At 46.1% G+C, this 15,514-nt stretch overlaps 1 protein-coding gene across 1 annotated transcript in view; it reads right to left on the reverse strand.

Moving 5' to 3' along the window:
• The window catches only part of KAT6B (lysine acetyltransferase 6B), a 117,503-nt gene that overhangs the window by 43,019 nt on the left and 58,970 nt on the right, over positions 1-15,514 (reverse strand). The window contains exons 8-9 of the mRNA XM_056849131.1: positions 9,908-10,023; positions 7,073-7,214 (exon numbers count right to left, since the gene is read on the reverse strand). Coding sequence (XP_056705109.1) covers positions 7,073-7,214; positions 9,908-10,023 — 258 coding nt within the window. The remainder of the gene's footprint in view (positions 1-7,072; positions 7,215-9,907; positions 10,024-15,514) is intronic.

A 15,514-nucleotide genomic window follows, 5' to 3' on the forward strand; every position in this document is an offset into this window, starting at 1 on the left:
AAAATGTATTCCTCCCACCCCCGCAAACAATTTTGTGAACGTACCATTAAGGTAGTTAAACTACTGAAGTGGTTATATTCGAGGAGGAGGGAAAGTGAATATTTATTACATTTTAACCCACCCTTTCGCCATGGAGCTCAGAATAGACGGACAGCTTTATTACATGGTCAACAGACATTTCAGTAAAACATCTATTGAAATAGAAGACAGGAATTGTACATGCTTCATTAACGGGGTCCTTTCAACAACCAGGATCTAGTCTCAATGGCTACATTCAAGCAGATAGCCCGCTTTTTGAGTGATATGTACGCTCTCTACAGCAAGAATAAATTGCTATTCTACTCAACGGCCTGGAGCTCCGAACACCGAAGTCCATTCCCCCCCTTCCTTTTATTCTCACAACAATACCAGGAGGTAATGTAAGATTATTCCATCTTCAGTTAAAAGTTACAGAAGCAATGATTCTCTTGCAACAAAAGCTTATTCCACAAACAGGTCTCTAGACACATACGAGGTCCAGTTTGCCCTGTGTGATACAGCAATATGGTATCACAGAATCTTAGTTGGAAGGGACCACCAGGGTCATCTAGTCCAATCCCATGCACAATGCAGGAAATTCACAACTACCTCCCCCCCACACACCCCAGTAACCCCTACTCCATGCCCAGAAGATGGCCAAGGTGCCCTCCCTCTCATCATCTGCTTAAGGTCATAGAATCAGCATTTCTGACAGATGGCCATCTAGCCTCTGCTTAAAAACCTCCAGAGAAGGAGAGCCCACCACCTCCCGAGGAAGCCTGTTCTGCTGAGGAACCGCTCTGTTAGAAAGTTCTTCCTAATGTCTAGATGGAAACTCTTGATTTAATTTCAATCCATTGGTTCTAGTCCAACATTCTGGCTTCTGCATTTACCAAAGCAGTCAACCCCTTGCATCCGCTTGAGCAAAGTTACTGATAATGCAAGGCTACGTCTAAAAATTAATGAACACTTTTTTAAAAAAACCCAGCTTTCAGGATGAAACCATATTTTTCATATGGAAATAACATTGGAAGGGTGAGGATCGACTCATTCTGCAAGCAGTCTGCATGACAACCAATGTGACACTTGACATAATGCTTAATGTCAACGCCAGGGGGGGGGGGGGAAATCTGCTGTATTTCAAGTATAACGCTTCCTAATTTCCATCTGTCCTTGACTAAAAACTCTGATTTCTCATCACATTTTTCTAAGGCGGCAATCCCTTGTACACTTCCCTGGGTGTGAACGCCGCTGACCTCAGTGGGACTTGGCTCCGGATAAACACGCCCAGGATCGGGCTGAAATACACCTTGGTTTAGCTTTCAGCCAGCTGTAATCTTCCCTTCAGGAGGGCTTTTTTTTTAACACAAGTAATAGGACTGTGTGTGTGTGTGTGTGTGTGTGTTAAGTGCTGTCAAGTCACTTCCGACTCATGGCGACCCTATGAATCAAAGTCCTCCAAAATGTCCTATCTTTAACAGCTTGCTCAGGTCTTGCAAACTGAGGGTCGTGGCTTCCTTTGTAGAGTCTATCCATCTCTTGTTGGGTCTTCCTCTTTTCCTGCTGTCCTCAACTTTTCCTAGCATGACTGTCTTTTCCAGTGACTCTTGTCTTCTCATAATGTGACCAAAGTACAACAGCCTCAGTTGAGTCATTTTAGCTTCTAGGGTCCGTTCAGACTTGATTTGATCTATAACCCACTGATTTGTTTTTTTGGCAGTCCACGATATCCGTAACATTCTCCTCCAACACCACATTTCAAAGGAGTCTACTTTCTTCCTGTCAGCTTTCTTCATTGTCCAGCTTTCACACCCATACATAGTAACAGGGAATACAATGGCATGAATTAACCTAATCTTGCTGGCCAGTGACACATCTAGGACTATACTGTAATGAAATGTTTCAGAAAGATACTTTGGTAAAGGGACATGGACATAGTTAAATTGTGGAACTTCCTGCCCCAGGATGTGGTGGTGGCTGCCAACTTAGAAGGCTTTAAGAGGGGAGTGGACATGTTCATGGAGGAGAGGGGTATCCATGGCTACTAATAAAAATGGATACAAGTCATGATGCATACCTATTCTCTCCAGGATCAGAGGAGCACAGGTGTTATATGAGGTGCTGTGGAACACAGGCAGGATGTGTCAAGATTACAAGTCTGTCAGTTAGTTTGACAGGTGCAGGATAGATCAGTGAGATCTAAGGATGATGTAATCAGCCTGGAAAGTACCTGGGGAGCTAGAGAAAGCTGGCCTGACCCAGCTATAGCCAGGTGGCTGATGCAATGCAGTAGCAATGCCAGGATAATTGGATATCTACTGTGATTGGTGGCTGCAACCACCAGGAGTATATATTGAAGTGAAACCGCAGTTCTATGCGGGATGTTATGAGCGGAGAGTGTGAAAGGAGAATCTGTATATATTTCTGCACTGTACAAATAAACTACACTTTTTCTATGTGGCCATGGACTTTCTGATGGGTATCCTGGACAAGACTGCTAATCCGCTTGGCTTCCGCGTCAGGATGGTGCTGCTGAAGCCGTCTTATTTGTGGGCTGCCTAGAGGCACCCGGTTGGCTGCTGTGTGAACAGACTGCTGGACTTGATGGGCCTGGGTCTGATCCATCATGGTCTTTCATATGTTCTTATGGACTGCGATCTATACTTCTGCATCAAGTATGTATGCCCTGACCTGGATGGCCAAGGCTAGCCCAATCTCACCAGATCTGAGAAGCCATGCAGGGTGGGCCCTGGTTACTACTTGGATGGGAGACCACCAAGGAATACTAGGGTTGCTAAGCAGAGGCAGGCAGTGGCAAACCACCTCTATTTTTCTGCCCTGACCTGAATAGGCCAGGCTAGCCTGATCTCACCAGATCTCAGAAGCTAAGCAGGATCAGCCCTGGTTAGTACTTAGATGAGAGACCACCATGGAAGTCTAGGGTTGCTGCACAGAGGCAGCCAGTGGCAAACCACCTCAGAATGTTCCTTGCCTTGAAGACCCTCTGGGGTCACCATAAGTCAGCTGCAGCTCGATATCACTTTCCTCCACCACCACTAATAAGTACTGTTTGCTGCTGTAAGTATGATCTTACTATGTAATTTCTGCACCTTCTAACATGTCATGTTAATGCTTATGCTTTGCTTCAGATCACTTTCAGCTAAATTTTCAGACTTCTGAAATCCAAACGTCTACTGCAGTGTTTACTGGATGTCCCATTCCTGGTTGATTAAAACTGTCTCACACTGTGCAACCCGCCTTGATTCTCAGTGAGAAAGGGCATGAATGACGCAAACAAAATTAATAAAAGCAATAATGCATTCCACAATGGCAATGCTACAAAGGAATATTACCATTTCAAAATGCTTGTTCTAAAGAGTTGTGGCCACGCTGCCTTTGAGAATGCAGAAAATCAGCGGCAGAGTATATTCTCCTGTCCCTGCCTGTTCCCCGCTCTCCAAGTCTGACCAAATCTTGGTAACTCTGATTAGCAGAGATAAGGTATGTGCCCCCCCCACCCCGCACCTGCCTACAAATGCATCTTACGAAGATGCATGCTGGTTTCCTAGCACTCCGCGACTTTCGAATTAGAAATTGTCATCCAAAAAACAGGGCATGAACACATGCCACGCTGGGGCAGTTGCCAGGGTCGTATGGGCTGCTGCATATGAACAGAAAGACTGAGAAAATGTGCGCGCGCACCCCCCACCCAGCGTTGCTCTCCTTTATTTCCTAAAGGGAAAGCCTGAATATTCTTTTATAGGCCTGCTTCAGGCTATGCATTGTATTGTGTGCTTCTTGTTTACTCTTCATTATGTGTTTGTCTAAAGTATCTATACCCAACCTTTCTACAAGAAAACATCCGGACAGTCTACAACTCGACAAAAAACAAAGCAACTCAGGAAATTACAACAGTAACTAGACTTCATAAAGAGAACTTCATTGAGCTCTTATAACATTTCCACAAACATAAATATACCAACAAAAGTCACATATGACATTCAAATACAAACATCTCCATATGCAACCACTTAGGGCATGTTCACACAGAAAAGAAACTGTTCCATGTGGTAAAAGGTTAAGTATCCAGTATCCAGTTTTTTAACACATTATAAGTAAATGTCCATGTCTAATATATTCTTCATGCTCCTTAACAGGTATCCGGTAGAAATTATCCTGTTTCAAGAATTCGTCTTCATCAGAAGATTCCCATGGACACTACCAAACTAAACTTGTTTGACTGAGCACTGCTCCTTCATGGCACTGCCATGGAAAACCACGCTTCCTAATTGTGATGCATGTGGATCAAGTCTACAAGTCGAGACAAAGCCAAGCCCGAAGCCACCAATGAAGCGTGTGGCTCTCGGTAACAAGCTATGCTAAACTGATATCCCATACAGCCTAATCAGCATGGCGAGAGTCTACAGAGCAGCATCTTTGAGCTGTTGTTTTATGATGATGCAACCCGCTCTGAGCCCTGCTTCACAAGTAATAGGACTATACTGTAATGAAATGTTTCAGAAAGATGCTCTGGTAAAGGGAGGGGCTGTGGCTCAATGGCAGCGCGCCTGCTTGGCATGCAGAAGGTCCCAGGTTCAATCCCCGGCATCTCCAGTTAAAGGGACTAGGCAGGTAGGTACTGTGAAAGACCTCTGCCTGAGATCCTAGAGAGCCACTGCTGGTCTGAGTAGACAATACTGAATGTGATGGCCCATGGGTCTGGTTCAGTATAAGGCAGCTTCAACTGATATAAATTCAATCAATCAATAAATTTGCCAGGGCATCTTTCACGCAGATGCTTGGTCTGCAGTTTTCGCCTTAAAGAAACCACAGAACTATGAAAGGTTCTAAACACAGCTTGGACTGTACTCTTCCAGTCTTCCAATATGTTTACCTACATTTGACTTTAGGAGGTGAGAAAGCAGGACTAGATTTAACATTTGCCTATTTAAAGATTTAACTGATTTTTTTTTAAATCCAAAATTGCATTAACATGGTTTATAGATTTAAGCTCTTTCAGCACCACATTTGGTTATAAGAGAAATTCTGGAAGGGAAGAAAAAAAAATGCTGACAGATAATATAATTGTTTTACAGAGGAAGAGGCTGAAGATTAATTTCTTCAACAGACTGAAGGGGAGGGGGGGGGAGCCAAAGCAGATGTCTGTATTCTTTTCTAGGAAATGCTTATCGCAATGAAATGTCGCCTCTTTGACCTGTCAAGGATTTGCACAGGAGGAGATGTGTGCAAAAATGTGAAGAGTTCCTTGCGCCTCTCTTGTTCATTGGAAAAACAGGAGGAAAATAAGATGTAGAGGCTCTTCAGTGTCTTGTTAAGAATTCAATGAATGATAAACACTAAAGGCTCTCTGAAAAATTGCAGCATGTTCTCACTGAGGGCCGTTTCCCATGTTATGTTTTCCAATTAATGTTAACAGTCGAGCTACTTAAAGAAGCAGCTGTGAGGAGCCCTTGCTCCTTGGCACCCCAGTAAGGAAGCACTGAAAAAACACACAAGATATCTCTTGTTTCAACAATGGGCAATACTCTACCGATACAGGGTAAGTCCTCCTCATGTTTAACCACTACTCTTCCCATTGCCATTGGCAAAAGACTCAACAAATAAAATTAGTTTCAGAGGAGAAGAAAAAGAATAAGATGAGGAGGAAGAGGAAGAAGAGGAAGAAAAAGGAAGAGGAGGAGGAAGAGGAGGAGGAAGAGGAGGAAGAAGAGTTGGTTTTTCTATGCCGACTTTCTCTACCACTTAAAGCAGAATCAAACTGTCTTACAATCACCTTCCCTTCCCCTCCCCACAACAGACACCCTGTGAGGTAGGTGGGGCTGAGAGATAGGTGACTGGCCCAAGGTCACCCAGCTGGCTTCATGTGGAAGAGTGGGGAAACAAATCCAGTTCATCAGATTAGCCTCTGCTGCTCACGTGGAGGAGTGGGGAATCAAACCTGGTTTTCCAGATCAGAGTCCACTGCTCCAAATAACTTGCTTAACACTCCCTCGTGTAAAAACTCCCTAAAAACAGTATAAAGGTGAGAAAGGTTTTATCTGAGACTTTTGCACGCTGTGCTTGTTCCCACATACAGGCAACTGTAGAGGAACTGTGAAAAAAATAGAATCCCCTAATCCCACACCTCCATTTTAAAGTGCAACAGTCCATCCTGGTACCTTAACTACCACCCTGTTCTTTTGCATATGCGGACTGGACCCCAGAAAGTTAATCTGAAATTCTTTTAAGGAGAAGTACACAAAGGTTGGAAGACTTTTAAGAACCAATTGGGGCTTTAAAGAACCAACTGGGGAACTCTCAGCGACCGACTACTCTTCCAGCAACAGAAAACACGCAAGTAGAACGAACAGTTTGAAGATATGTTTCAGAATCACACAATACCCACAAGAATTGAACTATTCCTTACTGCAGAACACTCAGTCACACCAGGTATCACATGACCAAGTCCGATGAGGAAAGGATGAAGGAGCTGGGTATGTTTAGCCTGAAGAGGAGAAGACTGAGAGGTGATATGATAACCATCTTCAAGTACTTGAAGGGCCGTCATATTGAGGAGGGTGCTGAGTTGTTTTCTGTTGCCCCAGAAGGTCGGACCAGAACCAACAGGTTAAAATTAAATCAAAAGAGTTTCCGTCTAGACATTAGGAAGAATTTTCTAACAGTTAGAGTGGCTCCTCAGTGGAACAGGCTTCCTTAGGAGGTGGTAAGCTCTCCTTCCCTGGAGGTTTTTAAGAAGAGGTTAGATGGCCATCTGTTAGCAATGCTGATTCTATAACCTTAAGGCAGATGATGAGAGGGAGGGCATCTTGGCCATCTTCTGGGCATGTAGTAGGGGTTACCGGGGGGTTGGGGGGGAAGGTGCTTGTGGATTTCCTTCATTGTGCAGGGGGTTGGACTGGATGACCCTGGTGGTCCCTTCCAACTCTATGATTCTATGACCGGGCAAACCCAAAGAGGAACGCTAACTTTTTACAGGGGTCTTGCCATTCACCCAGCATGCCACACTTACTGTGACATATAAAACTTTGCTTACCTCAAAAACGGAAAGGTCCTTCCTTCTGTAGATTTCGTTGGCTGGAGGATGGAACCAGCCACACTTCTTTGAGTGTCTTAGCAAAATATTTTTACTTTTCATATATTTAAGACAGAATTCACACAGGAAAAGCTTTGTCAGTCTGTTGAAGTTTAAAAAATCAAGGTAGTCAGTATCTCTAACACTTCACGTATTGTAGTCAATTAAAAAAAAATCTCAACATTTTCTCCAAACACATTGCAAAGAGAAAAGTTAAAGCATGCTTTGTTGAAGAACAGAGGTAAGGTGGAAATACTGTTCTCCGTAACAAGTTCATCATGAAAAGGTCAGGGTCAAAACAGTCATGTTAAGGAAACACAGGCATTTCAGACACGTACCATCATGGCTAAGCATGACCTACAAATGCCTCCAGCTAACATGGCAACTTAGTCTTAATTGGAGATAGAAATTGCTTTGGACAAGCAAACGCAAGAACCTCATGTGGCCCAACAAAATTGCATGTGGCTTTCCCTCTACATCGCTCAAAACATATTTATGAAAACAGTTTCCTGTCACCATCGATCCAGGACAGAAAAAAGAATAACCTCCGTCATGTTATATTTAATACAAACTAAACATTGTATTTATGACTCTTTATTTTACATTATATGTAAAGCAAAAAGCAACACACCATTATTTCCTCAGCAGTTACTTTTGTTTATGTAACCCTGAAATGTTCTTTCATTTCTCTGAAAGAGCAATAAATTGAGGAGGTAAGGGTGCATTTTCCTGTTGCCACAACAGATGTAGCTTATTCTTACTCAGAATATTGGCTTGGACAATCCCAGGATTCTTAAATGACTTCATCACTTGGTCACGATGTCAGTGTGACAAGCTAGTATCCGGACAGGTACAGCCATTTTATTCTCCATGAATTTAAACGACTTTACAGAGCAATCCTAAGCAGGGGCTCCACCATTCTAAGCCCATTGGTGGTGACGATGTTGAACTCGAATTCCCTGTGCTCAGAAATACAAGCTTGGCATTTGCCATTTCATAAGAAGAAGAGCTGGTTTTTCTATGCTGACTTTCTCTCCCACTTAAGGGAGACTCAAACCGGCTTACAATCACCTTCCCTTCCCCTCCCCACAACAGACACCCTGTGAGGTAGGTGAGGCTGAGAGAGCTCTAAGAGAGGTATGACTAGCCCAAAGTCACCCAGCTGGCTTCGTGTGTAGGAGCGGAGAAACCAACGTGGTTCACCAGATTAGCCTCCGCCACTCATATGGAAGAGTGGGGAATCAAACCCGGTTCTCTAGATCAGACTCCACCGCTCCAAACCACTACACCACGCTGGCTCCTTCATCTTCAAATATAAAGGGAAGAAATACAAGTCTAAACTCTTCCCTGGCTTGTTCGCACAATTTGAGCCAGAGAAGAAGATGAGTGGGATTTTATACCCTGCTTTTCGCTACCTTTTAAGGAGTCTCAAAGCGGCTTACAATCACCTTCCCTTCCCCTCCCCACAACAGGCACTTTGCGAGGTAGGCAGGGCTGACAGAGGTCTGAGAGAACCGTGACTGGACCAAGGTCACCCAGCAGGCTTCATGTGGAGCAGAGGGGAATCAAACCCGGTTCTCCGGGTTAGAGTCTGCCGCCCTTAACCACAACGCTATGCTGGCTCTCGAACGGAACCTTCCTCCCCCCTTCCAATTCTTATTCTTGGGCTGCAGCTCCTGGCCCGGGCTGGTGACTGCTGAATCAAGACCGTCCCAAAAGTTTCACCTGCTCTGCATGGACTTGGAGCAGAGTCTCCCCACTTCCATAAGCAACACTTCCAGCCCCTACTCCACTCTATTTACATAGCGTTAATACGCATTGCTTCTTCTGAATATCACATTGGTGGTTCAAGTCCAATGCTACACTTAAGTGCCCCCCCCCAAGTTACTTATAAATCATAATGAATTGTCTATATAAAATTTAGCAAGGTTGAAAGTGTTCACAATTAGAATGCAATTAATGATTTGGGGGAGGGGTTATCAAATTTGAGTCTTCCAGCGCATTCCTGGACGCGGCAAAAGCTGCAGCGGTGTCGCGGGATGCATGCCCAGGGTGTCACGCTGCCGGCTGGGGCCACTGTTAGGTGGTCTCGTGAGCCATTATGGCTCGGGAACGCCCCCTTTTTCCCCAGCCAAGATACGCCACCTCCTGTGCAACCCTATGGGGGTTGCACGGTTTTTTGGTGCTGAGCGGAGGTTTTGGCCAGACCGAAACCTCCTTAGGAGGCAGCGCCGCTGCGTTGCCTCCTAAGTCTGGCACAGGCATTCCGGTCAGGAATGCGCTGTTCATGGCTCAGTCATTAAAGAGATTTTGGCAATGAAGGCCTACTGCAATTCTCTCCATACATCTCTGTTAGCAGTAACTTATCTCCATTTCATGACATCCTTTTTCCAGGGACTGCCTCAGCTCACTGTTTGCGATTGTGTAGGTTTAAAGTCAGCTGAAACTAGAATCCCCACCACCCCAATTTCTCAGCAACACACAAAGAGTTCAAATCTGTCATTTCAAACCGCAACTAGACAGCCTCCTTCTCTAACCATGGCATTCCAAACTCCCCTTGTTTTAGCATGGCCAGGTTTGTATTGTCTTCAACACCAATAGGTGGTTGAGAATGAAAAAGAAGAGGAGGGAGTTATAATTTAATGTTCTAGGTATTGGCTTGCTAGGCTTTGCAAGGAATATAAAAGGCGAAATACTTTGTGAGCTGTGGGAGTTGTAATGAAATTTAATCTGTCATGAAATGGGTGGTTAGTTTCTTTGTAGCGTGCACATGAAATACAGGCATTGCCCTCTTACTTTGCATATTCCTGCGGGTAAGGTGACGAATACCAGGTCTGGATTTCATACTTTCCAAATTCTATCACCGAAGGGTACCGGCCGTTTGTTTCACCTCCATTTACGCATCCGATCTTCTATTATTTATATAAGGGAGGGGGAAAGATTTTTGTGAGCGAGTGCACAATGCGATCCCATTTTTGAACACTATTAGATTTCCTGGGTGCCACGGGTTATCTGCTCAGAGAAAGAGCCTTGGCTACTCACTGTGAAGGCTTCTTCTGCTCTGGGATACGGAGGCCATCTTCAGAGTGGGTGTTTCCTCTTCCTCTTGTTCCGGGAGGCAGGACCTAAAATTTTAACTGCCTATCCCTGGAGGGAACGCCCCCCGCTCTATTCAGTCAAAGACTTTCCGAGGAAGGAGTGTCACCATTATACAGAGAAGAAATAGAAGGTATAGCAAAAAAGAAGAGATCTAACAACAAATGCTGTGAATAAGTTTAAACTTGTAATCTTAACTATAACAAAACTAATAAAGAACTTGCAACCCAACCTGAAAAAACTTGTGTTGAGAGGATTATTATTGACAATTGTGTGTCATCTTCCAAAAATATTTAGACGTCTGGGCGGGCAAGATGGCCTCCGTATCCCAGAGCAGAAGAAGCCTTCACGGTGAGTAGCCAAGGCTCTTTCTCGCTCTGGGAGAGGAGGCCATCTTCAGAGTGGGACTTAAAAGAGCTGTCCCTGCCCGGGCGGGATCAGACATCATGGAGAATGCTCTGAAGAACACGCCTTCCAAATGAGGCGTCAGCTGAGGCATAAATATTAAGTTTATAATGCCTCACAAAGGTGGAAATTGAAGACCACGTTGCGGCTTTGCAAATCTCCTCAATAGGAGCTCTGCGATTAAAAGCCGCTGATGTGGCCGCACTCCTAACAGAGTGTGCTGTCAGACCTGAGGGAACAGTAATTTTTGCTGATTTGTAAGCCTGAGTGATGCAGTTAGTAATTGTACGACTGATGGATGCACGGGACATGGACTTGCCCTTGTTTGGGGCTGTCAGGTTGATAAAGAGAGCGTCTGACACTCTTAGGTGTTTTGTCCGGTCAATGTATGTATGAAGAGCCCTTCTAAGATCTAGGGTATGCCAGGTTCTTTCCCTTGGGGTTTTTGGTTTTGGACAGAATGAGGGTAGAACGATATCCTGATCCCTATGAAATCGGGAGTTGACCTTCGGTATAAAGGAAGGGTCAGGAACAAGGACTCCCTTGTCCTTGTGAAATGTGCAAAGACCTGGCCTAACCGATAGGGCTCCCAGCTCAGAAACTCTTCTAGCTGATGTTACAGCCGTCAAAAATAGAGTTTTCATCCTTAACAGATTTAATGAGATGTTCCTTAAGGGTTCAAATGGATGTTGAGTAAGGGCTGTTAGAACAGTATGTAAACTCCAGGTAGGAAATCTGTGCTTAGCTGGAGGTGAGATTAGAGTAAGTCCCCTCAGAAAGGCTTTAATATGGGGATGTTTGGTCAGTGGATAACCTGATATTGTTGGGACAATGGTAGCAATCGCCGCTAGTTGACGACGCAGAGTTGCTGGAGCTAGACTCTGTTGCCGTCCATCCTGTAGGAAGGTCAGAATGTTGGAGATGGTGGGTTTGATTGGATTAAGCTGTTTTCTTTGACACCACCTCACAAAGGCCTTCCACGTGGTGTTATATATCCGTTTTGTAGAAGGCCTTCGGGCAGCAAGAATAGTTTCTGCTATGTCTGTGTCATAACCCAACTTCAGCAGGCGAGTCCTCTCAATACCCAGGCGGTCAGTCTGTACCAGCCTGGGTCTGGGTGAAGGATCGGGCCCTGGTGGAGGAGATCTGGTTGAAGTGGAAGCGTCCAAGGTTTGGCGATGGACATCTCTATCAGAGAGGGAAACCAAGGGCGACGCGGCCAGTAAGGTGCTACCAGAATGACTGTGGCTTGAAGGAGGTTGATTCGTCTGAGGACTCTGGGAAGAAGAGGGAAAGGAGGGAAGGCATAAAGAAGACCCGATGGCCAGGGTGCTGTGAGGGCATCCGTCTGCTCTGCTCCCACTTGGATGTACCTGGTGAAATACCTTGGAAGTTGGTGATTCTTGCTCGATGCAAAGAGATCTACTAAGGGCATGCCGCAATGTGTTGTCAGAAGATGAAAAACGTCCTTGTTCAGGCTCCACTCGGCCTCGCTGAGTTCTTGTCTGCTGAGCCAATCTGCGTCGACGTTGAGGACTCCCTGAATGTGCTCCGCTGTGATGGAGTAGAGATTTGTCTCCGCCCAGGACAGAATCTTTAGGGCCTCCTTGTGTAGAATAGAGGACCGGGAGCCCCCCTGCTTGTTCAGGTGAGCTTTGGCGGAGACATTGTCCGTTCTCACTAGTAGGTCTGACCCAGTCAGTTGATGTTTGAAGTACAGGAGGGCATAATAAATTGCACGGATCTCTAGGGCGTTGATGTTCATTCGCCTTTCCTGAAGTGACCATGAGCCCTGTGCTGGTTGACCCTGGAAGGTGGCACCCCAGCCCGATAGAGATGCGTCCGTGAATAGCTGCAACGGCGTTTGTCGTATGTAGTGGACCCCTTTCTGGAGGTTTTGAGGTATGGTCCACCACTTGAGGCTGCGTCTTGTCGTGGCAGATAGGAAGATAGACTTGTTTTTCTTTATCAGGATATCCTTCTGATAAGTCTTGAGAAACCATTGGAGAGGTCTGGAGTGTAGTTGCGCCCATTGAACAGCCGGAATGCATGAGATCATTAGGCCCTGTAACTTTGCCATAGTCATGAGGCGGACTGTGGAAGCTTTCATAGTTTTCTTTGCAAGATTGCAAATCTTGCGGATCTTGTCGGGTGGAAGGACCAGAGAGTTGTCGATGGTGTCGATGTACACCCCTAGGTGGCGAAGATGTTGAGTGGGAGTAAGATGGCTTTTCTTCAGGTTGATTAAAAAGCTGTGGTCGTCTAACAGCTTGAGTACGATGTCTGTGTGCTGGATGCTTTGTGCCCTTGACGACGAACAAATCAGAATGTCGTCGAGGTATGGGTGGATCCTTACGCCTTCCTGACGCGCTAGGGCTACCAAGGTCACCAGGACCTTGGTGAAGACCCGTGGGGCTGAACCTAGACCGAAGGGGAGGGCCCTGAATTGAAAGTGATGACCGTTGTGTAGGAACCTGATCTGGGTGAATGGATATGTGAAGGTAGGCCTCGGTTAAGTCCACGGATGTCAAGAAGTCTCCTGGTCTTAAGGCCTCTGCTATGGAGTGAAGAGTCTCCATCCTGAAGCGTCGGTAAGTGACATGTTTGTTGAGGTATTTCAGATCGAGGATGGCCCGCCATCCCCCGTCTCTTTTTGGCACAGTAAAGAAGACGGAATATATGCCCGACGATTGTTCCGAGGGGACCACATATTCTATGGCCTTGATCTCCAATAGATGTTGGATGGCAGCCAAGGTTCTGAGCCTCTTGTCTGGTTGGCGAGACACAGGAGACACTACTAGACGATCTCGTGGTCTTTTGTAGAACTGAATTCGATAGCCGTAGATGACAGTTTGTAACACCCAATGGTCTGTGTGGATAGTTGACCATTGGTTGTGAAAGAGGCTGAGTCTGCCCCCCACAGGTTGTCGTCTGGCGTCACTGTCTTGGTTGACGAAAGGACTTGTCGCCTCTGTCACCTTGGAAATGCTGGGATCTGGAGGAATTTTTAGGAAATCGCCCTCCCCTACGAAAGGATCCCCTTCCGTAATTCCATTGGCCTCTTTTCTGTTCTGGTCTGTAACGTGAGTATGGATGGTAGGGACGAAAGGAGGTAGGGTTAGAGTTCACCTTAGATTCCTTACGAAGGCTTCTGGGCAAGTATTTCTTTTTATCCTTTGATTCCACTAATATGCCTTCCAACTTCTCCCCAAATAATTTCTTTCCTTCGTAGGGATACCCCATTAATACTGCTTTAGACCTATGTGCAGTTTGCCATGGGCGTAGCCAAAGCGCTCTCCTAGCAGCTGTTGCGGTAGCTAGAGCCCGAGCTGAGAAACACATGGTATCCAGTGTAGAGTCAGCCAGGAAGGAGACTGCCTTAAGAATTCTAGATACTCCTTCCATAGCGCTTCTATCCTCTTCTGGAATCAATTTAGCTAGCTTTCTGGTCCAGACAATAGCCGCCCTGGACACCAAGGCGGATGTGATGGAGGAGTTAATGGCTAATGCTGAGGCTTCGTGGGCTTTTTTACATGCCAGCCCCGTCTTTCTGTCTGCAGGATCCTTTATGGACACTAAGCCTTCCTCTGTGACTGTGTCGGAGGTATGTAGTGCAGTGATGGGGCTTTCCACTAGGGGGATCTTTAACAGATCAGCAGTATTACTAGCTACGTTATATAGTTTCTTGGTAGTCTGAGTGAACTGCTTTCCCCCCATGGGCTTATCCCATTCCCCTTTTAACAAAGACAAAAAATAATCAGGTACAGGTACCACCTTATCAGTAATAGTATAGGAGTGAAAGAACTCTTTTGCCCCTTTCTTTTTCTCTTGAGAAGGTGTAGGATCATCAGAAAGATCTAATGCAGCCAAGACCTTTGTTAAAAATGGCTAAAATTCTTCAGCCTCAAAAAGCCTAGTTTGTTTAGTTTGTTTGGGGGAAGGGTCTTCTCCTTCAGAGGAGAACTCGCCCTCCTCTCTATCAGAGGCATCGTTGTCAGAGGAGAATGGTGATGTCTCTTGCCTTGCTAATTGGGGCTGAGAAGAAGAGGTAGCCTTTAAGGCTGCCTTAGTAGGCCAACCGCCTTTCCCCTGCAAAGAATGTGGGCCAGTCTGTTGTCCCCCGCCCGTTTGATCATTCCCCGGGAAGCGTGGAGGTCCCGACTGGGGTCTTGCAAGCCAGCAAGTGAAGGGGCTGGGGAGGAGAGCTGCGCGGCTCTTAGACCCTCTGTGAATGCGTCCTTAATTAAAGACGCTAGCTCCGCTCTGAGGAGGGCAATTTCGCCCACGGCCGACTGGGAGGGAAGGGGAGGGGGGAGTACATTACCAGCATCAGGCAAACTCCGACCGGGAAATTGCTGAGGCGAGACGCCTACGGCCAGATCCATGGGTTGTGCGCTCGTAGAGGGGATAGCGGCCGAAACCGCTGTATTTCCCCGGCCGTTCCCGGTTCCGGAGGCTGAGAGCTCGCCTTTAGCGGGGTTACCCGCGGTCGATAGGCAGGCGCGAGCGGCGGACAGGAGGCATTTAGCGCTTCCCTGCCGAGAGGAGCCCCTCTTACGTTTGCTCGTCGCCTTCTTTGCTTTGCCTTTGGAATCACCGGGGTGATTGTTTAAAGGCGGATCCCGAGCGTCTGGCATAGCCTGGAGTAGGCCCGGGTCCAAGTCCCCCTCAGAAATAAAGTTATCGGGACGGTCGGTCGCCATTTTGTTTTGGCGGGAAGGAAAAAACTCTTACCCTGCCCTGCCTCAGAAGACAGAATAAAGACAGAGTAAAGATAGAAGATAGAAGGTTTTTTTTTTTTTTTGATAGACTAAGGTAGGATAGGAATAAGAATAGAATAAAAAAATAAGTTGTTCTATAGCTCGGAGAAGAGAGCTGTGAGTACACTGCTCTCCCGGAGCG

Source organism: Euleptes europaea, chromosome 4 (assembly GCF_029931775.1).
Source record: "Euleptes europaea isolate rEulEur1 chromosome 4, rEulEur1.hap1, whole genome shotgun sequence".
NCBI classification, from domain to species: domain Eukaryota; kingdom Metazoa; phylum Chordata; class Lepidosauria; order Squamata; family Sphaerodactylidae; genus Euleptes; species Euleptes europaea.